The sequence below is a fragment of the Cynocephalus volans genome, chromosome 17, assembly GCF_027409185.1.
Source record: "Cynocephalus volans isolate mCynVol1 chromosome 17, mCynVol1.pri, whole genome shotgun sequence".
Lineage (NCBI taxonomy): Eukaryota > Metazoa > Chordata > Mammalia > Dermoptera > Cynocephalidae > Cynocephalus > Cynocephalus volans.
This window is the reverse complement of record NC_084476.1, coordinates 8,634,076-8,661,463: the sequence shown is the minus strand read 5'-3', so window position 1 is coordinate 8,661,463 and position 27,388 is coordinate 8,634,076. Positions and strand designations below refer to the sequence as shown.

At 55.9% G+C, this 27,388-nt stretch overlaps 2 protein-coding genes across 3 annotated transcripts; one reads left to right on the top strand and one right to left on the bottom strand.

Annotated features, from left to right (window-relative positions):
• Positions 1-609: 609 nt before the first annotated feature.
• DOLPP1 (dolichyldiphosphatase 1) lies at positions 610-9,493 on the top strand. Its single transcript, XM_063082274.1, has 8 exons — positions 610-685; positions 4,908-5,008; positions 5,269-5,353; positions 5,448-5,547; positions 5,755-5,853; positions 6,464-6,592; positions 7,042-7,131; positions 8,981-9,493. The coding sequence occupies exons 1-8, from the start codon at positions 610-612 to the stop codon at positions 9,015-9,017; spliced, it is 717 nt and encodes a 238-aa protein (XP_062938344.1). The 3' UTR covers positions 9,018-9,493.
• Positions 9,494-12,288: 2,795 nt separating this feature from the next.
• Positions 12,289-27,379, bottom strand: CRAT (carnitine O-acetyltransferase). 2 transcript variants are annotated; one of them, XM_063081717.1, is made up of 14 exons: positions 27,163-27,378; positions 24,516-24,779; positions 21,847-21,965; positions 20,646-20,699; positions 20,008-20,173; positions 19,462-19,636; positions 18,662-18,840; positions 18,022-18,122; positions 17,490-17,609; positions 17,175-17,297; positions 16,942-17,077; positions 16,504-16,566; positions 15,575-15,712; positions 12,289-14,948 (listed from the first exon to the last, which is right to left on the bottom strand). In XM_063081717.1, exons 1-14 carry the CDS (start codon positions 27,196-27,198, stop codon positions 14,733-14,735), a joined length of 1,890 nt encoding a protein of 629 aa, XP_062937787.1. In that variant the 5' UTR covers positions 27,199-27,378; the 3' UTR covers positions 12,289-14,732. The 2 variants fall into 2 exon arrangements, with proteins under 2 accessions (XP_062937787.1, XP_062937788.1); XM_063081718.1 differs by lacking the exon at positions 12,289-14,948 and having other exon boundaries at positions 15,576-15,782; positions 27,163-27,379.
• Positions 27,380-27,388: the final 9 nt, after the last annotated feature.

Here is a 27,388-nt window from a genome sequence, read left to right as displayed (position 1 = left end):
GCGTCCATCCTGTAAAGCGTGCGCCCTGCCCCCGGGCGGAAAGGTCGTCTGCCTTGTGTGACTTGCCTTTCGCCTGTCAGCAAAGGGCAGGGGAAAATGTCAGTCCCTCGGGGTCTCTGGCCTCAGTTTACTCATAACTAAAAGTGGGTCGGTTCAGCCCCCGTTGTACCGAGGCCACCTCTTCGACTCGAGCGCGCGCTCTGACGGGCGCAGGTCCCAGCCGAACCAAAGCTCCCACCAAAGTTCAACACGCCCCCCAAGCTAGCGCATGATTGGTCCGTCCTGCCCACACTTTGAGCCAGTCTCACCTTCTGATTGGCTGTCCTGCTCTCTGTTCTGTGCCGGAACCCTCCCTTTCCCTGATTGGCCAGGCCCCTACCTGCGCTCGCTCCGGATTGGGTGCTGGCTGGGCCAACTCGCGGGCTCCTAGGGGCCCCGCTCTCTGATTCGCCGCTCGGGCCAGCCCCACAGACAGCTCGCTGAATGGCTGCGCCACTACCTGTATCGGCCTCCGATTGGGTGCGCGGCGCCTCCCCGGCGTGATAGGTCGGGACCACCGCCCCCCTGGTTCCTCATTGGCTGCTCGGAGAAGCCCGGTCTCCGGGTAAGATGGCAGCGGACGGACAGTGCTCGCTCCCCGCTTCATGGCGGCCGGTGACCCTCACCCACGTCGAGTATCCTACAGGTAAAAGGTGGCCCCGGCTCCGAGGACGCCTTCCTGGGGCCGGCTCCTCAGGCTTGGGCGCTCCGGCCCGCGCGAGCCCGCGGAGGGCGCTGGGGGACCGGGCTGGGAACTGTCAAATAGTGAACCATGGAGGGGCTCGGCCGGCGCGCGCGCCGCGCAGGCGCAGTGGTGCGGGGATGAGCTGGGCGAAACTATGAGCCGCCCGCTCGCGTGCTCTGCGGCTGCGCGGCCGGGGTGCTCCCCTGGGTCCCGGGGCGGGGGTGGGCTGTAATGGGGCGGGGGTCTGTGTGGAGCGGGAAAGGATCATTGGCTTGGACCTTGGCCCTTCTTCCCCTCCCTGCCCTGAGCCGGGGAGGCCGCACCCCCGGCGTGCAGGGAGTGCCTGTTTCCTTCAAACGGTGCTTTGGGCTGCTTGTAAGAGAAAGAGCTCCCCGTTGCAGCGAGTGTGCAAGCCGAGGTCAGGCTTTTGAGTACTTGTGCCACGCCCTAAGCAGGGCATGGCTGCACAACAAGAGGGGATTTGGTGAGAAGCCAAGCAGCCCCCCAGGAGCTTGACTTCCAGAGCTTCCCAGCAGACACTCCTCTTGAAAACCAGGGTTTTCCAGTTGGAAAGTCCATTAGCGACAGTTCTGGACGCGGTCTAAAAGAGTGGTGCAGAGCTTGGGCCTTGGGGTCAGACGTATCTGGGCTCCAGTTCAGGCTGAGGCCTTGTGCAAGTACCTCCTGGTGCCTCAGTTACTTCATCTGTAAAGTGGGACTAATTACAGTGCCTACTTTGTGGTGATGATGTAAGAGTCAAATAACAGGAGGCATGAGAAGTGCTGAGCGTTTACACAGTAAACATTCAGTAAATACTTGCAAGTAATGCTACCCTGCCTTCCCAGGACCCTTCCCAGGAAGGGCCTGCTCATTCTGATATCTTAGGCAGTGATGTGAGAACCTGGCCCTGCTGAGGGCCCCAGGGCTGGGTGCCAGAGAACTTTGGCACTGGGTGTTCTGGGTTATACAGAGAGTAGGGCATTCCTGCCAGGTGCTGGGCCCTACCTGCTTTCCTGCCCACCATCCATCCATTCATTCATTCAAGCCAGTATCCACTGAACACCTCCTGAGTGCTAGCCCCTGGGCTGGCTCTGGGTTTAGAATGGTGAACAGGCCTGATATGTCCCTGCACTCCTGCACTGTGAAAAACCTCTATTTTATAGTAGGGAAACCAAGGCCCAGAGAAGGGGAGGGACTTGGCTAAGTCCTCAGCACCTTTATGGCTTCTGGGATTGCTCACAAACCAACAAGTGAGAAGGAAACTGGCAGTTGTAAGCAGCATGGTGCAGGTTTGATGAGGTACCTGCCTGAGCCTGGGAGCATCTGGCGAGGTCTAGTCCCCTGTGAACGCTTCTGCGCATCTGTGTATCATTCATCAAACTGAATCTTGCTTCTTTCATCTGTTCTTTTTTTTTTTTTTTTTTTTTCCGTGACCGGCGCTCAGCCAGGGAGTGCACCGCTCATCCTTATATAGGATCTGAACCCGCGGCGGCGGGAGCGTCGCCGCGCTGCTAGCGCAGCACGCTACCGAGTGCGCCACGGGCTCAGCCCTCATCTGTTCATTTAATGTAGCTTTTGAGCCCAGTTAAGTGCCAGGCACTGTGCTGGTCTTAGGGGACAGAGTGGGGTGTAAAGAGACCCTTTTCTACTCTCATGGAGCCTGCAGTGTAGAAGGAAGAGACAGACATTGGCCCAATATCTACACTGACCAGAGGATCATGAACCATGTCCCGATTATACATTTCACCACCAGACTGAGAGCTCTGCAATGGCAGGGACACATCTGTCTTTTTTTGCCACTGGGATGGTGTGTTAGTCCATTTGTGTTGCTATAACAGAAATACCTGAGACTGGGTAATTTATAAAGAGCAGAGGTTTATTTGGCTTATGATTCTGGGACAGCTGCATCTGGCACGGGCCTCAGGCTGCTTCTACTCTTGGTGGAAAGCGGCAGGCAGCCAGCGGTACAAGCAGATCACATAGCGAGAGGAAGCAAGAGAGAGTAGAGGTGCCAGGGTCTTTTAAACAACCAGCTCTCGTGGGAACTAATAGAGCAAGAACTCACTCATTAATCCCCCCACCTAGGGAGAGCATTACTCTATTCATGAGGGACCTGCCCCCATGACTCAATCAGTTTCCAACATTGCCACACTGGGGATCAGATTTCCGCATGAGTTTTGGGGGGCAACACATCCAAGCTCTATCAGGTGGGTACTTAATTTATTTTTGTTGCGTTAACCCAGACAGCATCCCAGGTGGGGTGAACTGTGCAAAGGTCCAGAAGTAGGCCAGAGCATGGTGCGTTCAGGGAACTAGAGTTCAGTCCCTGGAACTGGAGCAGAGGGTGAGAGGGAAGCAGGGCCAGGCCTGTGCAGGGCCAGTTGATCTGGGCTGAGGGGGACTTATCCTAAGGGACTTGGGAGCCATGGAGGGTCTTGGATCAGAGAGTGGCGAGGCCAGAGTCCCTGGTAGCATCTACAGAAAGGCCTGAGGGTAGCACCAGCTGTGGGTCATGATGTGGAGGTGGCCAAAGGTTTTGGGGCACCAGCTACTCCCTGTCCTCACAGCCCAGTGCTGTGGGTGTCAGCTGGGTAGTGGAAAGACCCAGTATCCTGGGGCTGGATGGGGAGACAGAGGCCCAGAAAAGGGAAGGGATTCACCCAGGTCACCCAGCAGGACTGTGGCAGCACCAGCACTTGAGCATATGTTGCTGCCCCATTCTCTCAGGCCAACTCCAAGCCAGCCCTATGCTGGGTAGGTGCAGATGAAGCCAGGTGTGTGTGCGGCCATCTCTTCAGGCCTGGAGTCTGGGCTCAGCCTTGGTGGGCACCTTTCCTGCTGCATGTGTGAGGCCAGGCTGGGGGTGTGGGCCATTTCCCACACTGGGTTCTCCCAACCTCTGCGTGAGCCCCAACATGGAAGTGTGCCTAGTGCCAGGGACCAAGCTGGGTGTCTCCCAGGCCCCATCTCATCAAGTCTCACACAGCCGAAGGAGGTAGGCTCTAATATTCCCGTTGCACAGGCAAGAGAGCTGAGGCTCAGGGAGGTGAAGTCCTGGCCTAAGTTCATGCAGCCAGCAAGAGCTATCGCAGGAACTGAACTGTGCCCTCAGACCCCAGAGTGGCCACATAGCTTCCTGATCTCAAATGGTGAGGGTGGTCTTTGGACTCGGCCTCAGCCCTGCCCTTGGGCAAGGGGGAAAGTGACTCTCGTCCTTAGGCTTCAGTGTTCCCATCTCTCAAAAGGGTCCAGTGGTCTTCAATGTGCCTCCATCACAGGCCTGTTAGGAGTATAAAAAACAGGTAGTCGATAGGTAGCCAATTTCTTGCCTGTGGAGAAGCAGCGATAAGCTGTTACTGCAGTAAGCAGCCATATCGGGCTGGGTCCCTGTTGGAGTTTTCAGTGTGGACCCAAGTCTCTGGTGTCCAGAGAATATCAGAACTCCCTGGAGGCCCGGAGCTCAGCTGGGGCAGCCCCAGCACAGCACTGTGTCACAGAAGCTCCTGTGTGCCCACTGGGCAGCCTCTCTGGTATAGAGCCCCAGCTCTGGAGTCAGACTAAGCTGGTTCAAATTCCTGCTTTGGTGGGGTAATGGGTGTAGTATCTGGACTAGGCCAGAGACTTAGATATTAGGCCAGATCCCACCACTTTCTAGCTGTGTGACTTTGGGTGAGTCACATAACCCCTCTGGGACTCGGTTTCTTCATCTATAGAACGGGGACAGTGAAGGCACCTATTTTAAACTCATGATGTTTGAGCTTTAGTGATCAGTAATAGACACGGTCACATTATACCCATGACTGAGTTGGTTGATATGGTCAGCTGGTAAACTGAGACATCCAAAGTTGCCTGTCCCTGTGCTCCAGGCCCTGCAGGGACCCCCTTTATGGGCCAGGCCCTACTTGACTTGCTGGAGTTTGGTCTCACTTGCAGGGGGCTGGCCCTTCTTTTTTTTTTTTTTTTATTTTTAAAAGATGACCGGTAAGGGGATCTTAACACTTGACTTGGTGTGGTCAGCACCACGCTCACCCAGTGAGCGAACCGGCCATCCGTATATGGGATCCGAACCCGGGGCCTTGGTGTTATTAGCACCGCACTCTCCTGAGTGAGCCACGGGCCGGCCCGGGCTGGCCCTTCTGATGCCTTGCTCTGTCCTCATCCCGTTCTCCTCTCTCTCCCCCAGGTGATCTCTCTGGCCACCTCCTTGCCTACCTGAGCCTCAGCCCTGTATTTGTCATCGTTGGTTTTGTGACCCTCATCGTATTTAAGCGGGAGCTGCACACGGTGAGTCTTTCCCTTCCTGTCCCCTCCACTGCTCCCAGTGCCTCCAGCCTGTACCATGGGGAAGCCTGTCTGCCCCTTATCCCAGGCTCTGTGCCTTCACTTCCATGCCTCCCCTGTCTTGAAGTGTGTGGGGCCTCCTGGATGGTTCCAGGTTGTTCACCAGTGCGGCTGGGAAGTTTGGGCAGAGACCATAGTCTTTGGGACTAGGTGGCACGCAGCAAGTGCACAGAGGCCCAGCTCACTGCATGTCTTCCTGGCAGATCTCATTCCTCGGGGGCCTGGCACTGAATGAAGGGGTCAACTGGCTGATCAAACACGTTGTCCAGGAGCCACGGCCCTGTGGAGGTAGGGCGCAGGCTGTGAGGACATGGGGTCCCCCAGTCGGGGTGCTGCTGGGAGGCCTGCATCCTCCCACGGTGCCTGGTCTCCTCTCTTCCAGGCCCCCACGCAGCAGTGGGCACCAAGTATGGGATGCCCTCCAGCCATTCCCAATTCATGTGGTTCTTCTCTGTCTATTCCTTCCTTTTCCTGTATTTAAGGTGAGCTTCTGCCCTGGCCTGGGTGGCCCTGAACTGGCCCAGGCTGAGCTGTGCCTAGGACTCACTACTAGCCCTTTGGACACCCCTTGAGGTGGGAGGAGCTGCAGCCAACGTGCCCAGGGAGCATTTGGAGGGGGCCAGGAGCTGTTTGGGAGGCCTGGGCTCTAAGCTGTGGCCTGAGACTGTCTGACAGCCCTGTTTTCTCAGAATGCACCAAACGAACAATGCCAGGTTCCTGGACCTGCTGTGGAGGCACGTGCTCTCCCTGGGGCTCCTCACTGCGGCCTTTCTAGTCTCCTACAGCAGGTATGGAGGGAAGGAGAGCCCCTGCCCTGCACGCTGCCCACTTGGGGTCCTGCTGGATTCTTTTTTTTTTGGCAGCTGGCCGGTATGGGGATCTAAGCCCTTGACCTTGGTGTTACAAGGTGATGCTGTAACCAACTGAGCTAACCAGTCAGCTCCTGGATTCTTAGTCCCTGTTGGAACCCATTGTGGACCCTAGTCCCAGAGCCTGTAGAGCAAGGATCCCAGTTTTAAAGCAACAGGGCTCCAGCTTCCCCTTCTAGCCGAGTCTTGGCTGAGCCCAAGAGTCTGGGGACGACACCTCCATGTTCTCACTGTCCTGGAGGAGCCAATTGCAGACAGACTCAGAGTTCAAGAGCTGGATGGGAGGGAGGAAAATCCCAGCTGAACCCTCCCTTCCATTCTAGGGACGGGGGAGCAGCTGTTGGGATTCAAGGCCCCACTTCCTCTAGACGTAGATCTGAGGCTGTGTTCCTGGGAGTCTCTGTCTTATCTGTGTGTGTTTCCACGTGTGCGTGCACAGGTCCCTGGGAAGCTGGCACTTGGGCATGGGGGACTGTGCAGGCCTGTCTCTGGCTGGCTCTCACAAACTTCCCTTCTGGCCTTGACCCAGGGTCTACCTGCTGTACCACACCTGGAGCCAAGTGCTCTATGGGGGCGTCGCTGGAAGCCTCATGGCCATTGCCTGGTTCATCTTCACCCAGGAAGTCCTCACCCCGCTGTTCCCCAGGATAGCAGCCTGGTAACTGCCTCCTGCCCCTCCTGCCTTCCCGGGCACTGTGGCCCCTGCCCCTCCTGTGGGTGGGGCCATCACTGGGCAGTTGTGGGTGTCCTGGTCCCAGCGCCAGTGCCCAGGCCTCCAGTGGCAGGCTGCAGGCCCCACTTGCCTGGCTTCCTCCCCCGAGGTTTGCTGCAGGGACACAGCAGCAGGGCTTTCCTTAGGCCTCTGTCCTCACCTAGGCTCTCAGGGACTTAGAAAGCAGCCTGAGCCCTGCGGAGCTGTGTGTACCATGGGGCAGTGCGTCTGTCTGAGATGACGCAGGTGACACGACTGGGTCTCTCAATGGCTCTGGGGTGGCAGGCCAGGCAAAGACTCTAGGCAGTGCCAGCTCAGGCACCGATGGGGCATCTGGCTTGGTGACAGCCCGTGCCCTGATGTGGCCCTGGCCTTCTGGGTGTCTGTCTCTCCAGGCCTATCTCCGAGTTCTTCCTAATCCGAGACACGAGCCTCATTCCCAATGTACTCTGGTTTGAGTACACAGTAACCCGGGCAGAAGCCAGGTGAGTTAAGGGGACAGCAGTCACTAGATCCTGGCTCAGGGGGGCACAGCCCAGGGAAGCCACTGCCAAAAGCCAGGTACTGATCTAAGCACTTTTCTTGCATTGCCTCATTGACTCCCCTTAGGACCCCCATTTTACAGATGAGAAAACTGAGGCTCAGAGAGAAGAAGGGAAGTCTCTTGCCTGAGATCTTACAGATAGTAGGTGGGGTAGCTGGGTCCTGAATCCAAGCCGTCTGGCTCAGAGCCTGTGCTTTTAACCTCTGCTGCCCAGAACCAGAAAGCTGGGCAGCTGAGATTCTCAGGGTTCCTAAGTGTGTACATCCCTTGAGGTTGTTTAGTCCAGACACTTTCTTATAGCTGGGTAAAGCGAGGCACATTGAGTTGAGGGCCAGCCTGCATTGCACAGCAAGTCAGGGCAGAGCTAGGCTTTGGAGTCTCCTGACTCGTGCTCTTCCACTCACCTCAAATCCTCGATGGGGTGCCTGTGGGGGTGGTGGGGGGGAGCTGGTTCCTCCCTGGGTTCAGAGGGGAGCTGAGGTGGGATCAGGCTCTAGAAGAAGCCTGGGAGGTTTTTGGAGGAGGGGCGAGAGGACGTGTGGGGCAGGGCAGGGTGGGGCATCCCAGCAGCCAGGAAATGTGTTTAGTGCATCAAGGTCCAAATTATCCTAACAAGCTTAAAGCTAAAGCCTGGGATCCATGAGGAAAGGGGATTTGAGGGGGTTAGGGTAGGGCAATCCCATTAATGGCAGGAAGGTCCCAGCTGTCCCCACTGAGCTCTGCACCTGCCTCCCGGAGTGGCCAGCCCTGCCTTTACTCCACCCTTCCCAGCTGTTCCCTCACCTGCCTTCATTTGCCAAAATCTCAGTGCTCATCTGCCCTGTGCCAGACTGTGTGCTGGGGGTGAGCACAGAGTGAGACTGCGCAGCCCCACCCTCATGGTACTCCCCAGGCAGGGGAGACACCAGGAACAATGCGCCTGCCTGTGTGGTCAGTACCGTGGAGCGCAGTGCAGAGGCTGGAGAGCTTGTGACAGGAACCTGCTGTGGGAGTGGGCGTGGCCTGCGGGGAGTGGACCTGTTGAAGTTGGGGGCTGGCAGAGAGAGTTCTCAGCAGAGGGAATAGCACATGTAACTCCTGAGGCAAATTAAGTTTGGTGAGTCCACCGGACAGGCTGGCGTGGCTGGAGCCTGGGGAGCCAGGGGAGGGATGTGGGAGGAGGCTGGGGCCAGATGACACAGGGCCTTGTTGGCCACAGTCAAGTTTCTAGATTTTAATGGGGACCCTAGACAAGCCCCATTCTCCTTTCTGAGCTCAATCAGCCCCTTTAGAAAATGGAGGTGATTATCTCTGCTTCCCTCATGTTCCTGGGCCCGTCGTGGACATGACCACACCCCAAACCAGCTGCTCAAATCCCCTTTCTTACCTCCATCAGTATTTCTCATACCTTTGCTAACATACCTCTGAATAGAGAGCTCAGTACCTTTTTGTAGTTCTGTTTTGGTTGAGGATGACAGACCTGCTTGTGCTGGCTTGTCGGTCAAGGGAACTCCCATAATTAGTTGGAATCCAGCCAGGTCTCTCTTGCCTCTGTCATCTCGTCCTGGCCCCCATGCCCACCCCAATCTCCTGGCTGTACTTCCTGGACTCCAGAGCTGAGACATTATGGTAGAAGCCTAGCCTGCGAGATTGCCCCTCTCTAGGTCTCAATCCCAGGCCAGGAGCTATGAGCTCGTGTCAATCACTGTGGCTTCTGAGGGTGTCACTGGTCCATTTTGTTGGAACTACAGATGGGGAGGGGACACTGAACACCAGGCATCCCCACATCCGACCCCCACCCCATTTTGCAGAAACAGACAACGCAAGCTGGGGACGAAGCTGCAGTGACTGGTGGGTGTAGCAGGGTCCAGCCTCCAGATCTGGCCTGCATGATGCCTTGTAGGATGGACAGAATGATGGACAGAGGGACGAAGCAGAGACCTCTACAGACCCAAGTCACCACGTGGAGCCTTTTTTTTTCTTATTTTAATTTTAACAAACATGGTGGACCAAAGGGCCAAGCCAGCCCCTCAACCAGGACCCTAGAGGGTCTGCTGCCTGGGGGCCACACGGCCAGAGATCGTCGCTGTGCTGCTGCCAGCCCCGGCCGGGCAGAAAGTGCCCTTTGCATGGGCACCAGGGTGTAGGGTAGAGAGAGGCTTGTGCCTCTGGTCTTGGGGCCAGGAATTCCAGGTGGCGTGAAAAGTCACACTATTTATTTTTTGGTTTTGTCAAGGCAGATGAGATTTTGGAGATGGGCCCAGAAGAGCCTGCTCTGCAGTGGCTGCCCTGTGAACTGAGAGGCCCAGGTCAGCTTCCCAGGCCCTTTGCCCTGAGTCCAGGCAGACTGCCTCTTCCTGGGCCTGAGAAGTGGCCTGGGGGCCAGAAGGAGGGGAGCATCCCTGTGCCCTCCCTGCCACCATTGCCATTCCAGAACCTCGTTCAGTGTTTCCTTGTCTGGGGCAGGGCCAAGAGCGAGCACGTGCCTGGCGGCTGCTATCATGTGTTCTACCCTGTGTCAACCCTACACCACAAGGGCTTTCTCTGGTCCCCTGTCCCCAAGACAGTAGTCCCCTTCTGACAAAAGAGCCTGCACACGTGGGTGAGCAAACCCCAGCTGTTTACAGCTCTTTTTTGTCCTGCCATCCGGTAGCAGTGAGTCTTCATCCCCACTCGAACAAAACACACAGGAACCAGGAGCCGGGGAGCCGGGCGGAGAGGAGTGAGGCAGTGGGTGCTTGATGTCCCCCACCCTTCCCCCCTGTGCACTCTGAATATGTCCTTGTCCTTCCTGACCCACCTCCCATAGGCTGGGAACCTGTGTCCAGGGTGTGGGTTCGTAGATCCCCACCAGACCAGCTTGGAGGAGGGCTCTTCCTAAAGGGACCCCATCTCTAAGTCGTTCTGAAACAGTCGTGGACAGGAGAGCTTCCAGTATCTCGGAATTTTTGAGAACTGAACCAGGCCACTTGGGACCTGTGTTCAAATCCCCCCCCTCCCTTTTTCTTTGTGGAGGTTCCTAATCTGCTGCTGAAGCACAATATTTTGGTGCTTTCTTTTCTCATTTGTTAAAGACAGTGTCCAAAAGCCATTCCAGATGCCAGGACCAGGGGCTTATTTCTAGGGAAGGTAGGTCAGTCCCCACATTTCCCTTTCCTTCCCTTATTATTTTTATTTTTTACTTTTTGCCTGAGACAAGCCAAGTGTGAGGTGGTTTAAGAAAAATCAACAAAATTGTTTACTATTGTTTTAAAATAAAATATTAAATTCTCGCAGCTTTGAGCCCATGTTGACTGAGCTCATGAGGGAGGCTGGGGATGGCTGTGGGGACATGTGACCCTTCCTTAGGGGCAAGGATATGGTAAGACCATAAAATCGTAAGTACCTCTGAGATAGCTAGTCCCCTTCAGCCCCCGCAGTATGGGTTTGAATGGTCTTTGCAATGTTTCCCGCCAGGGCCTGTCCAGCCTCTGGTTACATCCCTTCAGTGAAGAGACCTGTCTTACGGAGGCCCATCATCCCATAACCAAGCCTCATGCAGCATTTTTTGGTTCCAGTTTTCTTGAGTGTGGTGCCAGCTTGGTGCTGGCTGTGCTCTCAATAAGACTGGTTCCTCCTTTATGGGACAGCTTTGAGGAGTGGGGGACAGAGAGATTGCCCTTCCTAAGGTGCGAGGATAAACATCTTCACTTTGTTTAGTTCAATTTTTCATGATTATATGGCTGGGTGAATATCTTGCTTTGGAATAAGTAACTGCAAACTGAGTGAGGCCTTGTAGGAGTGAGATGAATGCAGGTCAGACCCAAGGGCTGGCCCAAGACGAGGAGGCTAATCCTTTTTGATGGGTTAAGCTGAGGTGCAGAAGAGCTACACCCTCAAAATGAGGGTGAATCACAAGTAATCTGGTCCTCACAGGGGCTTGAGGGCTGGGTTGGGTCCCCCCAAGTGGCCCACAGAACCTCAACGTTTAGTGAAGACAACTTCAGACTGGAAATGATCTCAGGTGTGTTGTGAAAGCAAGCAGATTTCTGGAGGAAGGAGCTTTCATCCTATCCTTAAATTATGTGTCAAATAGTTTTGAAATTACAGTGAACAAAATATTGACAAAGATGACCAAAGTACAAAAGGAAACAAGACACCATGATTGAGAGCCAGCAGAAAATGGATGATAGAAACAAACCCACAAATACTTGATAGTGGAATGATCTGGCACAGACAATAAATTGTTTTGCTTTTTTTTTTTTTTAAAGGTGACCAGTAAGGGGATCTTAACCCTTGACTTGGTGTTGTCAGCACCAGGCTCAGCCAGTGAGTTAACCAGCCATCCCTATACGGGATTTGAACCCGTGGCCTTGGTGTTATCAGCACCAAGCTCTCCCGAGTGAGCCACAGGCTGGCCCCTTTGTTTTGCTATCTTAAAGAGAAAATACCTGCAGAGAACAGGAAACTAATAGCTGAAAAACAAGAACTCAATGGGTAGGTTTAACAGCCAATTAGACACATTGAGAAAAAGCAGACTGTTACAAAGGTCAGAAGCAATCAGTAGGTGGCGTGGAGAAAGGAAGGGGTGCCCAGGGAGCCCTTGGGTGTTCCAGAGGCACTTCAGGCTCATTGTTTCGCTGGCTGAAGTTCTTTTGCTCCAATTCACACCCACCACAAACTCCACCCTGCTACAGGGACTCTTAGGGAACGCCTGCCACCCTGACCTTCAGGCAGCCCAAGATGGTGCACTGGGCTGGACGCCCAACTCCTCAACCAACTGGTTCAGTTAGTTTTCAGTCTTGCACACTCCACTGCATGAGCTTCTGTGAAATATCCACTTCTCTCCACCTCCAAGACCACCACCCATCCCTGCCTGGAGGCAGCGAAGCCTGACAGGTGCCCCTCATCCCACCCCTAGCCTTCAATCCATTTCTCATGCTGTAGCAGCCGCAGCACCGCCCTAAAGCACACACAGCCAGGCCACGCTCCTCTCATGCTGCTGAGGACTTGGGCTAAGGCCCAAGTCTCTAATGCAGCCCTTGCCCTGTGCCCTGCAGCCAGGTCCTCTGCTCCCCTCAGCAGCCTGCCCCAGCACTGCACTCACTCAATAGAGAAAGCCAAAATAAACTTTCAGGGATCTAGGTAAAAGCCAAATATTGACTTATCTTTAATTCATTAATTTTATTACACTTTAAAATTTCAAATGATGTATTGCACAAACTATATTAATTTAGAACAGATTTTTCACTCATTTTGCAAAAAAAAAGAAAATCAAATTCTTCATCTGCCATTATGGGCGGCAGGGTCTGGTCACCCCTGGAGCCACCTCTGGATCAGCTGACCCGGTTCTCCTGGGTCTGCTGGCTTCACTGCAGCCAAGCTGTTTGAGATACAGCAGCACCTCCTGAATATCATGCACAACACTGTCCCTAAAAATTTTCTCTGAGGCACAAGTGTCCATGGGCATAATAAGTATCCATGGTTCAGATAGGTAGATTTTAAAACTCTACCCTGTACAAGTGTGTATATGATCTCCCCAACCAGTTGAAAGCACTTGCTTACCCAACATCAACACTTGCAAAGAGTGAGATCACAGGAATGACCTCAGGAAAAATGACTAAATCTTCTCTCTTTGCCTCTTTCCCCCACCATTTCTACCTCTAAACATCCCATGTAACAGTGATTGGAGGTTGTTCTAGATGCTAATGGGTCTTCCCTAAATGCTGCTTTGTGGCTGTAAAGAACTGAGGGGCCTGCACAGTATGAGACCTGAACAGCTCAAATGCGAGGGATGCCCTCACTTCTGGAGAATAGTTTGGGGGAATCCTGCCTTACATTAGACCTATCCCAACTTAGGTGAGTTTCGGGAATCCTGGGTGTCTGCTGGGTGGTGTCCCCAGTCTGGCTCTCTCCTCTCTCTGCTACTGCCCCAGGCTGGGTTGGGTGTGCTTCACCTGGGCACTGTCCAGACAGTGCTCACTCCATGCCTGCTGTGGTCCCGCTTCCTAGGACTCTAGTCACCCCCAGAGGGAGCCCCATCACCCCACTGTACAGATGAGGCTGGCCCAGGTTCTCCAGCAGTAGGGCAGAGTCTTAGTGCTTGTCCAAGTGGCATTCTCTTCCAGGTCCTCTTGCTCACCCTCTCCTCCCTCTCCCCATCCTGCCTGCCTCCTGGGGTCTGAGGACCAGCCAGGCCAGGGGGCAACACCCACTCCCCCATCGTCTGGCCTCAACCTCTTGGGAATCTCTGCTCTACCATTTAGAGTCCTGGTGACCTTAATCTCTCTAAGCCTGTTTCCTCATCTGAAATTCAGGGAAAGCCACAAGTCCCACCCTCAAGTGATTGTGGCAGGTCACACAGCCCATGAAGCACTGCACTTATAGGCTTGCCCACCTCTCCCCACCCAACCCCAGGCATCTGCTTGTCAGGTTTCACATGTGCCTTCCTTGAGGCCCAGAAACAGCCCATTTGATTTTGGCATGACACCCTGCCTCTGCCCGGGGCATGCGGTTAGGGAAAGGTGTATGGTTCTGATCAGGAGGCCACTCCCCCTACCCCACCCCCCACAGGTGTCTGCCCAGGCAGTGGCAGGGCCTGGGTGTGAGCGTGCCAGCTCCACTACCACTCCTGCTGGGTCCCACAGCCCCCTGGGGAGAGCTGTCCCCAGCCACAACTCACGGGACTTGGCAAGGCTCAAGCCAGTGAAGGACACAGCCCTGGATCTGGCACCATTCCTGGCCCAGAGCCTTAGGGTGGAGCTGACTCTTGGCTTCCTCACCCAAGCCTGAGGACTCTTCCTTTCGGCTCCTCAGGGAGCCCTTGGGCCCAGTGGCTGCTTGGCCACCAACTTCCAGAACCAGGGAAAGCCAGAAGGCCAGGCCAGGAGTCTGCCCCCGACCCTGCCTGCCCCTCAGCTGAAACACCTTTTCACCAACACGTTTCCCCTTTATTAATTACCTTGCATGTTCATGTTATACAGCCATGAATGTGGTTCAGGAATCAAGCTGAGTGGAAGCAAGAGGGCCAGGCTCATGAGCCGCATTATCCAAGAGAGCATGGCAGCCACACGGAAGGGAGATGGTGTTTTCGATGTGGGGTGGGCTGAGGGAAGGAAACCTGCCATCCTGGCCCCTCAGCCTCCAGATAATCCTCTGCTCCAGGTTCTTGGGAACTTGGGGATCGGGGTACAAACCCCAGCATGGCTGTGGAGATGGCAGGGACTGACCAGAGCTGAGCTGGTGAGAAAAGTTCTTCCCAGTCTCCTGTCTGGCAAAGAATGAGCTAGACCATTTCCCTTCCCCAGAGAAAGTATCGTGGATGATACTTTCTGGGGTCCTGGGTCTGACGTCCTGCCTGGCCTCTGAACTCAGCCCCTGGACTCAGGCCATGGCAGGTGCTGGGGATGACCCACGGAAGGCACTTGGCTTGGGCCCACAGGCCCCACTAGCGTATGCTGTTCCTGGCAGTCAGATCTCAGGAGACCAGGGGAAGAGGGAGCAAAGGAGTTGAGTCTGGTGGGGGGCCCATCGCAGGGTGGGCTTGGCTGTGGCTGTGGCGTTGGCAGGCCTGAGAGTGGGGGCTCAGAGCTTGGCCCGGGGGTGGCTCTGCAGCAGGGCACGCATGTCCAGGAGTGCCTTCTCCAGGTAGTGCGCTAGGCGGGCGGCGTTGGTCTCTGCACAGCTGTTGTAGGCCGTCAGAGAGAAGTTGATGTGGGCCTCCATGGGGTTGTAGCAGACGCCGTAGCCATCTGGGACCACGGGCCCAAAGAACATGACGCAGTCTGTCTTTGCAGGGACCTGGGGGCAGCAAGACCAAAGCTGTCATGCCCTACCCGCAGGCTCTCCTCCAGCCCCAAAGTGGCACCCGCTGCCTTTCCACGTCTCAGCTCTAAAAGACTCCTGCCTCTTCTTCAGTGGATAGGCTACTCCCTGTTGTCCTTCAGGGTTCAGTCTTGTTGTCACTTCCTCTATGGAGCCTTCCTTGACATTCCCTGGGGAGCTTCTAGCTGCTCCCTCCTCCGGACTCTCCTGACCCCACTAGCACTTCCCAGGGGACCATCACTGCCTCACTGCCTGTGTTTCTAGCCTAGACTGCAAACCCCTTGGGGGCAGGGACCATGGTCTGTACTCTGCTGTATCCCAACAGCCTGCACAGGCTGGCACAGATCATTTATACCTGACCAGTGAATGAATGCAGCTGATGATCCCATGGGGGGCCCTGACGCCTTCTCAGCCTGCCTGGGCTGCAGTTATTCCCCCCGCCCCCAGCTCCTCCTCCAGAACTCAGCTGCTTTGGCAGAAGGCCCATGGTGGCCTATGTGGGCCACATCACCCCCAAGGTCCAGCTGGCTGCCAAAAGGTTGTCTTCCAAATCCTGCTGCGCACTGGCCCCCCGCTGCCGGGCCCACATAGCAGTGGCGCACCTGGCTGGTGGAGAGGTTGAAGTGCATGGCAATGGCGTAGGAGGTGTCCATGAAGATGTCAGGCATGCTCACCAGGTCCTCAATGGCCTGCAGCTTCAGGCCCAGCAGGTGTCGGTCGAAAGCCTCCCCACGGATGGCCTGCGGGTGGGGGAGCTTTAAAGGGCAAGGGCCTGCAGGTCCACAGGGCATCACTGCCCTCCTCAGAAGCCTGTGGCAACATGCCCCTTCCAGTTACTGGTCACTCAGAACCTTGAGACCAGAGTGTCCAGGCAGGAGAGCCCCCACTTCACAGGTGGGGAAACTAGGGCCCAGGGAGGGACAGAGATCTGCCTAGGGAGGCAGGAAAATGCAGGGTTTAAGAGCACAGGCCCCGGAGCCAGGTGGCTTAGCCCTATCCAAGGTTGTGGGACCTTGGCAGGTTGCTTACATTTTGGAGGCTCAGCATTTTCATCTGTAAAATGGGGACAGTCACTGAACTCCCCTCACAAGGTAGTGAGAGCTAAATGGACATCTGCATAGAACATTGTCAGAGGCTGGCACACATAGACAAATAGATGGAGTCTGTATGGGCACCCCGACCACTGCCTCCCTGACTGCAGCCCAAGCTGCAAGAGTGTGGGAACCCCACTGTCTGCTAGACCATGTACACCCTCAGCATCAGGGAGAGAGCATGACACAACATCTGAGGGCCTGTGCTAACCCTGGAACCTGGAACCAGGGCAGTGACTGGGCCCAGCCTCAGTTTCTCTAACTTTAAAATGGGAATATTCAGCCTTGTTCCTTGTGCACCAAGGCTCAGGGGAGGGTGGTGCTAGCTGAGGGTTAGCAGCCATTTGCTGCAGGGTGGACAGGCGGGTGGACAGTCAGATGGACAGACAGGTGGGAGATGCTAAGGGACAAGTGAGTAGGGGCATGTGGGACTCACTCACCCGGTCAGTGTAGGCTCGGTGGGCCTGCACAGCCTTCCGTAGCAGCTCCACCTTCTGGTGCTCCTGGGGGGTGGGAGTCAGAGGGAGATGCAGCACTGCCCTTCCCTGTTCCTCACCCAATTCAGTACCCCACTCCCCACCTAGTACTAGATTCTGAGCTCCTTAAGAGTAAGTATTGGAACTCCTGTATCTTCAGTCCTCAGCAAAGGCCTGATACAGGGCAGATGCTCACTGCTGATGAATGAATAAATGAACAAATGAATGCTCCCTTTTCTCTTTGGCTGCCAGGAAGCTCAGAGCTAAATTCATGGCTCCATTTTGTATTAGATTCCCAGTGTGTACCATAGGGCTGGAATACTATAGGTGCTCAATCAATGTGTGTTGATTGAGGGAGCAGGAAGGGAGATGGCTCATCCGCTCTCACCCCAGACCTCTTACCGTCACGCTGGAGTCATCCATGGCTTTGACAAAAGCCAGCGAGTCCATAGAGGCTGAGCGGATGGTGTCTGTGCGGCCCAGGTGGAACATGCGCAGGGAGGCGCTCTCATATGTGGCACACACCTGCCCGTAGATCCTGGGTGGAGATGGGGCTGAGCACACCCCTTGAAGGTCGCCCCACCCCTGCCCCCCACGCTCATCACTCCATCGTGGGCGGGCAGGGTAGGGCGCACCTGTAGTAGGCCAGCTGTAGAGCCATCTGTATGAAGGCATCTGGGCTCAGCTTCTCTGACTTGGGGAAGTCCTTTCCAAAGTGGTGGAACACTATCACTGTGATGTCCAGGTCCTGGATCATACTGTGGGGGGTATGGAAGAAAGAGCAGGTGAGGAGCAGGCACCTGGTAGACCCTGCCAACCCAGGGAGGGCCCGAGCACACAGTCTTAGAACCAGAGCCAGGCAGAATGACAAACCTGGCATAGGAGTCTCTCAGGCTTGAGTGGCCTGACCTTGCGCACCCAGCATGGGGACGGTGGGGGCAGGGACTTACATGCTGAGGTTCTGTTTGGCCTTCTCAATGTCGCTCTTGATCTCAGGGGTGATGTTAAACCGTAGCTTCTTAGGCATGGGCAAGGGCACCATGGGAGACCGCACAAGCTCAGGCTTCTTCCTGCAAGAGACATGGGGCCTCAGGCTCACGCTTGGGCCTCCAAAGCCTGGGTCCTTCCCTGGGACTGTGCTGGGGAGGATGGGTTCCTGAAGCTGGAGGGGGCCAGTCCAGGAAGACTCCTGGGTTTGATCTTCCGAAAACTGTCTTCATTCCAACTTTCAAGAGGCCAAAGGGAGAAGGCCAGGAGAGGGGAAGGGACTTGTCCTCAGTCACACAGCTGGGAAGTGGCAGAGTCAGAATTCAAACTCAGATCTGACTGACTCTAAAACCCATGCCCTCTACTGGCTTCCTTTGAAGAAACAGATTCCCAGGCACAAAGGAGAGTGGCATTGCCCCACTAGCTGGGTCTGTCATCTGTGTGTCACCTGTCAGCAGGTGCTGGGGAAGTAGGTGGGGGCATAATCATACTCACGTGAACTCGATGACATGGTCCAAAAGGGCTACAATGGGGGGCCCTTCTGCTGCTGCGTGCTCATAAACGAGCCCACAGGAGCCATCTTCTGCCACAATGAACTACAGAGGGAAAGGGGGACCCTGTCAGTCACAGGTCTCTGGAGGGTGGCTCCTGACCCAGCTTCTCTCTGGTTGGGTCTTGTGGGGTTCTGTGAACTTATGACTGTTATTAATAACAGCTAACACTCATTGGGTATCCTGGGTGACCTGTCCCAGGCCATCCCAAGCACATTCCATACTCAACTTCACTGAGTCCTACAAATGCCCTACTGGAGAGTTCTACCAGCACCCCATCCTCCAGGTGCAGAGAGGGAAAGTCATGCCAAAGTTGTGCCACTCTGCCTGACTCTGTTCCAAGGCTCTCTATAAGGTGCTGAAGGGTGTGTTGAGTGTGACAGCAGTTTCTGGGCCAATGCACAGGCCTGGTAATGACAGGCTGGCTTCCTGGTAATTAACAGCAGCGTCCAGCCTGCTGGCTTCCCACCTGCTTTACAAGCTGGGAGGCCAGGAATGCCAGCCCCGGCTAGGGGCAGGAAGTCCTAAGGCTGCAGCCGACCAAGTTTGGGTGTGTGTTTGGGGTGGGAATCACAGGCCCTCACCTGCAGCGTCTTGTCAAACCAGCGGTTGCCACTGTTCAGCTTGCTGCCGCCTCCGTGCAGCATCTGACCAGCCACGTGGTTGCGGTACACATCCTCAGAGACCCTCGGCATGGGCGCATCCAAGCACACGGTGAAGATGCTCTTCTGGATGGAGCGCACTGAGTCCCGATTCACCTTGTCTGCAGGTCGCATGGGGGCGGGAGGTGCAAGACAGTGGTGAGTCTCAGGGCCTGGGGGAGACAGGCCAGCCCAACTGCAGCCTCCCGCCCTGGGCTCTTCCGCCTGTCTGCACCCCTCTGGGCATTCACTGTGTGCTGGGGGTGGGTGCAGAGCTCCACACTCAACAGGGCCCTGCAGCCCCACAGCACACTGTGAGCCCCAAGCACCCCAATGCCTGGCCCACTTTAAACGCAGGGACACGGAAGCCTAGGCTCCCGTGGAGCCCGTGTGGCAGTAAAGGATACAACATAGGCGGTCTGACTCTGGAGACAATGCTCCTGACCAATACAGGATTGGAAGCTTGTGGGGTCCTGAGGAATAGAGGAGTGTGGTGGCAGGATGGGCTCCTCAGTTGGAGGACTTGAACTCTAATCCTAACTTGCTACTTAAGAGAGAGAAACTAACCTAAGCTAACCTAACGAAACTGAGCTTCTGTTTCCTCATCTATAAAACGGCGTCAACAACGCTTGCTTGAGAGGATCCACTGTGGCTGCCCAGGCCTGGTGCTAGGCTGGCCATGGTGTGGGGCGAAGCCCAGATGTAGTGGCCTCAGTGTGGAACTCCCCCTGCCACCCAGGCACCTTTGATGAGGGTGTTGTAAGCCTTGGCCCAGGAGTTGCGGTGGTTGGAGGTGAGGATGCCCACGGGCTCCTTGTTGGTTTGCAGTGATGAGTTCCAGATCTTCTCTAGCTGCACGAAGATCTGATCTGCAGTGAGTGGTGTCCCATCACTATGGTACACGTCCAGCTCGAAAAACTGTCCAGCAAAGGCAGGTGGAGAAAAGGCGGGGGCTGGGTAGGATCTCAGGCTGAGAGCAGCAACCTCCCAAACCAGCCTCCTCTGGCCTTGGCAGCCCACAGGTCACAGCCAGTGCTGCCCTGGGCCCAGGGGAAGGCATGGAGTCAGGCCCAGGGTGAGAGAGAGGGAGGAGGTACTTGGGTTGCCCCCCGCCGGCTTTCCTCAGGCCCGGGGCTACATGGGCCTCCAGTAGAGATGCCAGGGCACGCCGGTTCATGGGACACATGGCATGCGTGTTGGGTGGGCTGGGTGGGGAAGCTGACTGTTGGCCCTGCCCCCTCCTCTCCTGCAGCAGGGTGAGGGGCTGCAGCCGTGCATGGCCCACCCACCTGGTAGTTGTGTACCACAGTGATGTGCATGGGTGGCTTCTTGGTCTTGCTGAAGCTGATGACCATGTCCTGCTTGGGGCCTGGCACACGGCAGGAGGACAGGATTTGATAGTACTGGTTCATGCACAGTGGCTTTCCGCCCAGGTACTCCACAGGAAGGGTTTCGCTGCAGGGGCAGAGGGACAGTGAGGGTACCACTGGGCAAGTAGATGGGAGGAGAGCAAGGTAGACAGGGACCTGATAGGTACTGTTGGGGGCTGGTCTGGGGAGTGGAGGGCTGCATTCTGCCCTGCCCTGGATGGGGCCTGCTTGAGTCACCTGGAAACCCTCTCCCTTTCCCTCTCTGTGCTTCAGTTTTTCATGGGGGGATGGGGGATGGGATGAGGCACTGAGTTAACCTCCAGGGTCCTATTTGGTTGGGATGTGACAGGGTCACCAGGAGGAGGTCCCAGCAGTGAGGGCAGAGGACAATCCCCAGGGCTCGGTCTCCCAAACCCTAACAGGGGCTGAGCCAACAGGAGGTAAAAGTAACTGAGGTCTGGGCTGGCCTAGCGCCCAGAGTGACACACTGGGCCAGAGTTCAGGGTAGGGGTGACTGTGGAAATTAGGTAGGCCTGGGCGGCGGGGGGGCTGCTCACTTGTCAATCACAGCCTTGAAATCCAGTACACCCTCGATGAGTTTGGCAGCAAATCTGGAGAGATCAATTAGAGATTATAAGCCAAGGGAGGCCCCTGGGCTGGGGACACCCTCTGGGCGGGTGAGGCCTAGTCAATGGCAGTGACCTATGGCTTCCTTCCTCCCTCTCTGCTGACAGAAAGCCTAAGAGCTCAAGGGAAGGACTATGAGTCCCAGCTGGCCCTCTGAGCCTGCTTCCTCATAACCTTACAGGGAGGGCTTTCAGGAGGGCTCAGGAGGTACTGGTGGCCAAGGGCCTGGCAGGGGTCAGTGGGTTGATTCTGTCCACCAAGGGCCTGAGTTCCCAAACCACAGACTGGAATCTGGAGGGGGTATCACTCTGCTCTGAAGCATCAGTTATGGAGGGATCCAGGAACCTGTGTGTGACTAGGAAGGCAATGACTAGGAAGGCAATAGCTTGAGGTGTCCCTTCCACTAGGTCCCTCCCTTTTCTGGGCCTCTGTGTCCCCCAGGCCACCTCCCTCCACCTGGCCTTCCTCCCTGGACCATCTGGGCTTTCTGGCCCACACCAACCACCCCTGACACCTGGGGTTGCTCTGGCCCCCAACATGAGGACCACCAACTAGAGTTCCTGGGCCTGAATCCCAGCCTTTCCCAGGGTGCCCTGGTCCCTTTAAGAGAAGTAAGTGGCAGCAGCGAGTGGCTGGTCCTTGGGCAGGAGATCCCTGTCACTGGTATTTTTATCTCTGGTAGGACTTGGAATTGGGTCCAGGGCAGGTGACATGGCCGAATGTGGAAAAGGGGACTGTGTACAAAGGTCACCCTTGTGGCCAGCTGAGGAGAGTGGGAAAGAGGGGAGAAGTATCAAAACTGGGGTTGTGGGAAAGCCTCAGGTTTGGGGGAGGGAGGAGATTCAGTCTGAGGTTTGGTGGTTAACAGTTTCAAGGCTTTGGAGCTAGACAGACCCTGCTTCCCATCTGGGATCAGTTGATCCTGAATAGTGATCTTGGGCAGTTCCCTTCACTGCTCTGATCCTCAGTTTCCCCATCTGCAAAATAGGGATGATGCTTCCTATTTCACTAGGCTATCTGTGGGGATGAACAGGGCTAGAGCCCCACTAATTTCCTGGGGAAGTGAACTTGAGGGCCCAGGAAATATCTGGAGCGCTGTCTCCCAGCCCTGCCCCAGCCTTGGCCACTCACCGGAGCTGACCCTGCAGGTCCACGAAGTCCTGCTTGGGCAATGCCATACCCGGGCTGGAGTAGATGACCACAGGTTGGCGGTATTGGAGGTAGGCTGTTTTGAGCCACCACTCGGATAGCTGGGGGAAGGACCAGAGCCCATCAGGAGTGGGTGGGAACCTGGTGCCCCTTCTTCCCCAGGGCCAGGAGCCTTGGCTGGGCCCTGGTTGCCCTCTGCCCCTCTAAGGAGCACAGATTCTCAAAGCTAGTGCTTAAACCCAGAATCCCCTCCCCCACCACCTTAAACCCATAAGCGGCATCCCATCACTTTCCCTTAGCCTGAGTGCCCAGTATTAGTAAGAGAAATTGGATCACACTGCCAAGAAAAAGATGTGAGAGAAAAGACTGGAAGGAAACAGGGTCAGGGGAAAGGGGGCAAGAAGGTGAATAATTTCTCTCTATCTTACAAATTTTCTGTCAATGTGTATGATACACATATAAATAAAAATGTATTGGATAAACAGAAAGGAAAAAAGGGAAAGATATATAAAAAGAAAGTCCAGTGAGAGTTTTTGACTGTCCCCAGCTAGGAATTCTCCAAGGAGGCAGGAGACCAGGGTATCAGAGCAGCTTGAGGGACCCTGGTCCTTCTCTGTGGACTCAGTTTTGTTGGTATCAGACCAAGGAGTGGAAATCCACTCTGACCTCAGTCAGGGCCATCTTGAGGGGGAAGCTCAATGTGAGGGCAAATCATTGTGCTGGTGACAAATGTGGACAAAACACCCACCCTGGCAGTCCGGGGTGGGGATATCTCCAGGGACCAGCCATGGACATGGTGTTAAAAGCTCCTGTCTTGGGACTGAGAACACTCCCAGGTGACTGTCGCCCATGATCCTTCTGTGCTGACTATGAACCACTCCCTCCCCCACCCATGCCCAGTACATTTTTCTCTAGCAGTTCCCTCAACCCCGGGCTCCCACTATCCTTCCTCACCCCTTCACGCACAGCAGTGGGAGGTGCCTCTGCACCACACCGAATCCCCTGCAGCCTGGCCACTAGCCTTGGGCCCTTTGCAAGGGATAAGGGGAGGCGACTTGCCCCAGGTTGCACAGCAGACAGCCCTTGTCAGTTGATTGGCAGCTCCCAAGGACTGTGCCTGAATCAGCCAGACCTTTCTGTGTAGCACAGGGCTTCCTTGAGAGCTGCTGTGTGGCTCTGAGCTTTTGGTCTACCTCTCTGGGCTTTAGTTTCCTCATCTGTAGATCAGGGAGGGGCAGACAGGAGCTCCTTCCCCTTGAGGACACAGCCAGAGGCCTGCACTCCACTAGGAATCTCAGAGCCTCTGGTCAGAGCTTGGGAGACAAGGGGAAACCCTGCAGGTATGGGCGTTTCCCCAGTGAGAATCTGCTGGGTTGTGGCAGAGCCCCTTCAGGGGCCCTGTGAGTGGAGAGAGGGTGCCCCCCCCCCTTTAGCCTGAAGTTCTGTTTGAAGAAGGAATCTCTGGCTAAAGAAAGTTGGAAAACCACTGGACCCCAGACTCTCTGTGGTCGTTTCAGAGCAAGCATCCTGAGTCCAGAGTCCAAGGCCTTGATCTGTTGAGGTTCAGTAAATGCAGCCCATGAGTCAATGGCTCCCACCTGCTATGTGAAGGCCCCCACCCTCCCCCAAGCCTTAGATCCATTCCAGCTACCCAACCATGGCACCTTCTACTTCATGGTACTTCTTAGAGCCAGACCCAGCTCTGATCCTCTCCCACAAGTCAGCTTTTCCCTTGACCATCTCTATCTTGGCAAATCTCCTCCCTCTTGTCCCCCCCTCACCAGCTGCTTTAGATTAGGACTCCCCCTGACCTGGGTCCCCTCCCCATCAGCAAGTGCATTGGCACTGCCTCCAAAACAATCCTGGACCTAATGACTTTCCCCCTCTCCCTGCCAGCATCAGGCCCAGGCTGCCAGCATCTCCCTCCTGGCGATGGCACCTTCCTCCTCCTTACCTCTGGCTCCCACTATTGCTTCCCTCCCAGCAGCTGGGGCATCTTTTTATTTTTGTGTTGAAGCATAAGACACATATAGAAAAGCACACACAGCATCAGTGTAGACATGTTCTAAACTGAACACACCAGGGCGATCGATAACTGAATGACACAAATCCCCTGCCTGAAGCTGTCCCACTGAGCTCAAGTCGAAGTTTCTTCTACTTGGCTGCCCTGCCCCTGCCCCTGCACTCCACTTCAGCCTCTGTCCCAAAGCATGCAGGCTGTTCCCTCTGTCTGTCTCAGACCCTCAGGTCTCAGGTCCAGCATCCCCTCCTCACTGAGCACTCAACATAAAGACACTGCCACCCCCTAACCTCCTCTTTCTCATCATCCTTTTTCATTTCCACAGGGCTGCACTGCCTGAAATGACCTTGTCCACTGACTTGCATCCTGTTGCTCACCTCTCTCCCCACTACTTGAATGTCAGCTCCAAGAGGCCAGTATCTGTGTCCTTCTTGCTCACCCAGCACCCCGCCAAGTACCAGGCACAGAGAAAGTGCTCAAGAAACTTGGTGGAGCAAACAAATGAATGCAGAGCAGCTGGTGCTGGAAAATTGTGTGTATGCAGCTAGCAACAGTCTGCAGCAAAGGATGCTCACAAGGACACAGAGTGCTAGGAGCTGGGGTTCCAGCATGCCCCTGCCATCTCACTCACCCAGTTCTCTGTCTTCTGGGCCCTGCGCTCCAGCCCCTTCTGCAGGCGTTCCCCCACGCCCCCGGAGGCTTGGAACTCCTCCACCAGCTGCTTGGTTTGAGCCCACTCCTCCTCGCTCACAATGGGCTGCAGCGCCTTGAGGTAATGGTCCAGGGACTGCTGAAGTGGAGGCACAGGCAGCCGCGGCAGTGCATCCTGGTGTGCCTTAAAGCGGCCAGAAACCTTCATCAAGGAGGTAGGCTTGAGGAAGCCCAAGGGCTTCACCTGCAGGCAGCAGAACATCCTGCTCATTCTCTTATAGGTTCTGGAAGCCCTGGCAATCCCAAAGCCACAGTCCTGGGCATTTATATGCCCATCCCTGGGGGCAGAGACAGCCTCCTGGGTGGTGCTCCCTGGCCTCCCAGCCCTTGAGCTATAAGTGTCCCCGCCTCTTGGGGGCCTAGAGATACTGGAAGAGATGGGGGAAGTGGGATGTGACTATTGTTCTTGGCAGGGCTCAGGGGAATCAAGTCAGGATAAATGGCACCTGCTGGGATGACAGAGGTGAGGGGGACCTTCGACCTGTCTGAATGCGCAGGCCACACCTTTCTCACCCTGGGAATACAAGCCAGCCAGCAGAGAGGTGACTGCTCCCTCTTGGGTGTCCCCACCTCCTTTTCTCCCACCATTTTCAGGTTGAGAAATAGGAAAGAAGAGAAAATCAGAGAGTGCCAATGACAGCAACTTTGGGTGAGGGTGAAGCCTTGGGCTTTCTCTTGCCTGGGGGGTGAGGGTAGAGGTGGTGTGGGGGCAGTGCTGTGGCAAGAGAGAGCTGAGTGCCCTGGCACGAAGGTTGAGAGATGGCAGAGACAGAGAGGGAGAGTCTGGAAGACTCTGCAGGTGGGCAGAAAGAGAGGCAGGAGGGTCCGAGGCTATTGGCACAGCAGGCAGGCAAGTGGCAGAAGCTCTGTTCCATACCTTCTCTCTCTGCTGCCCATCCTCCATGGCAGGACTGAGGTTCTGAGCCCTGTCTGTCTGCCTTAGCTGGATCTCTAAATCTAACTGTGCTACCAAGTGGGCGAGCAGAACCTAGCAAGAGGCAGCCACTTGCCCGGGCTGGAAAGAGAAGACAAGAGCCAAGATTCAGGGGGGAGGCAGTGGCAGTGGTGATGGCTGTGGTGGCACCTGGGATTGTGGCAGTGGCAGGGGAAGCTACTGGACTCCAGAAGCTGCTGCACCCTCCCAAGCTTTCAGAAGTGGAGGAATGGGAGCAGGTGAGGGGGCTGGTAGTTGGCACTGGAGCAGGAGGAAACCTGGAACATTTTCTCCTTTCTTGTTTGGGTGGGCTCAATGCCAGGGAGGCAGGCCAAGAGGCATTAAAAAATCCACCTGTTAGAATCTGTGTAAATTTTTTGATGAGAGAAAACTTGGCTGGAGGGCAGAAACGGCCTGGCCACTGAGGTTATACCATGAAATCAGTCCTGAGGTCAGGGTTGGTGCAAGGGAGCAGACACCAGGAAAGTGCCATTAGTGGACAGTTGCTGCCAAGAGTCCTAACCCTCCCTTGTTTCCCTCCAGAAATCTTGGGGCCCTTTTGGGTCACCACTCTTCCAAAGCCTGGTTTTTCTGAGCTGTGGTTCATTTAGCTGGGGGCCAACAGTGGAGGACTTAGGTATGAAAATAAAGCAAAGGACTCTGGCTTTGGGATTGGCTAGATCTGAATCAGCAGATCCAGGGGACTCTGGCCAAATCTCTTCTTGCCTCAGTTCCCCCAGCAGGAAAGTGATCAGGCCAGTCTGGTAGTCCTGGAGGATGACCTAGAGGTTGTCTGTGGGATGGGACACAGCTCAAGAGGCAGTGTGGCAAGGATAAGTGGGAGCGTCATGCTGTTGAACACCTAGGAGAGCCTCTGCCTGAGCCCGGAAGTGTACCTTCAGCCCTCTGGCCGGTGGTGTCTGTCTGAGACAGAGTGAGACACAAGCAGAGATGAAAGCATCGCTTGCTCCAGGCTGCCCTCTGGGGAGGGATAGATGTAGATGTGGACAGGTTAGAGAAGGGGGCTGGTGGGGAGCGAGGGCATGGGTCTGCCACTTACACTTCCAGCTGGTTCTGAGGACTTTCTGAGCAGCCCAGCTTGATGCCACCACGTGAGTTTCTCTGGCCACACACAGTTCCCCAGGGGCCATTTGATAAACCCAAGGAGGCAGACCAACTGAACAGGGCCGGAGAAGTGCAACGGGTGTGTGAGTCAGAGGATAACTGGGAGACTGAATGCGGGGCCGGACACTCTCGGTCTCTCTTCCCCTCGGCTCCGAGTTTAAGGGTGGGGGTGCTGACTGAAGCCAGGCTTTCCACCGTCTTTTCCGGGTTGTTGGAATTGACGGCCATAGGACGTGGGTTCGATCCTGCCTCTGACCTTGCGCCTCCGTGTCCTCCTCTGCCAACCCAGGGACGCCCACCTGCCGACCCCTCCCGCGCCCCCTTCCCGGCTGGAGGCCGGATCGGACAGCGGCCCCTCCGCGCCTCCCGGCTGCGCCGCCTCGGCGGCCCGTTTCCCTATCCGGGCGCAGCTGCGCGGCCCGCCCTAACCGTGGCCCACCCGGCCCGTCCCGTCCCGTCCCGTCCCGTCCCGTCCCGGGCCCTTGGGCCCGGACTCCAGCCGACTCACCACGGTCCTGGCGACGAAGGCTAACATCATTGCCATCGGCTCCGCCCTTCGACCTGGGCAAAGTCCGCGCCGCCGCCGGGGCCGGAGGGTCCCCGCTAGAGCCTCCGGGCCAAGGTCGCCGAGTCACCGCCACCAGCCGAAGAGGCGGCCGGGCGCCCACCCACCGGGCCCGGCGGACGGCGGGCGGGCGGCCCGGGGGGCGGACTCGCGGGGCGGGGCCTCCGGC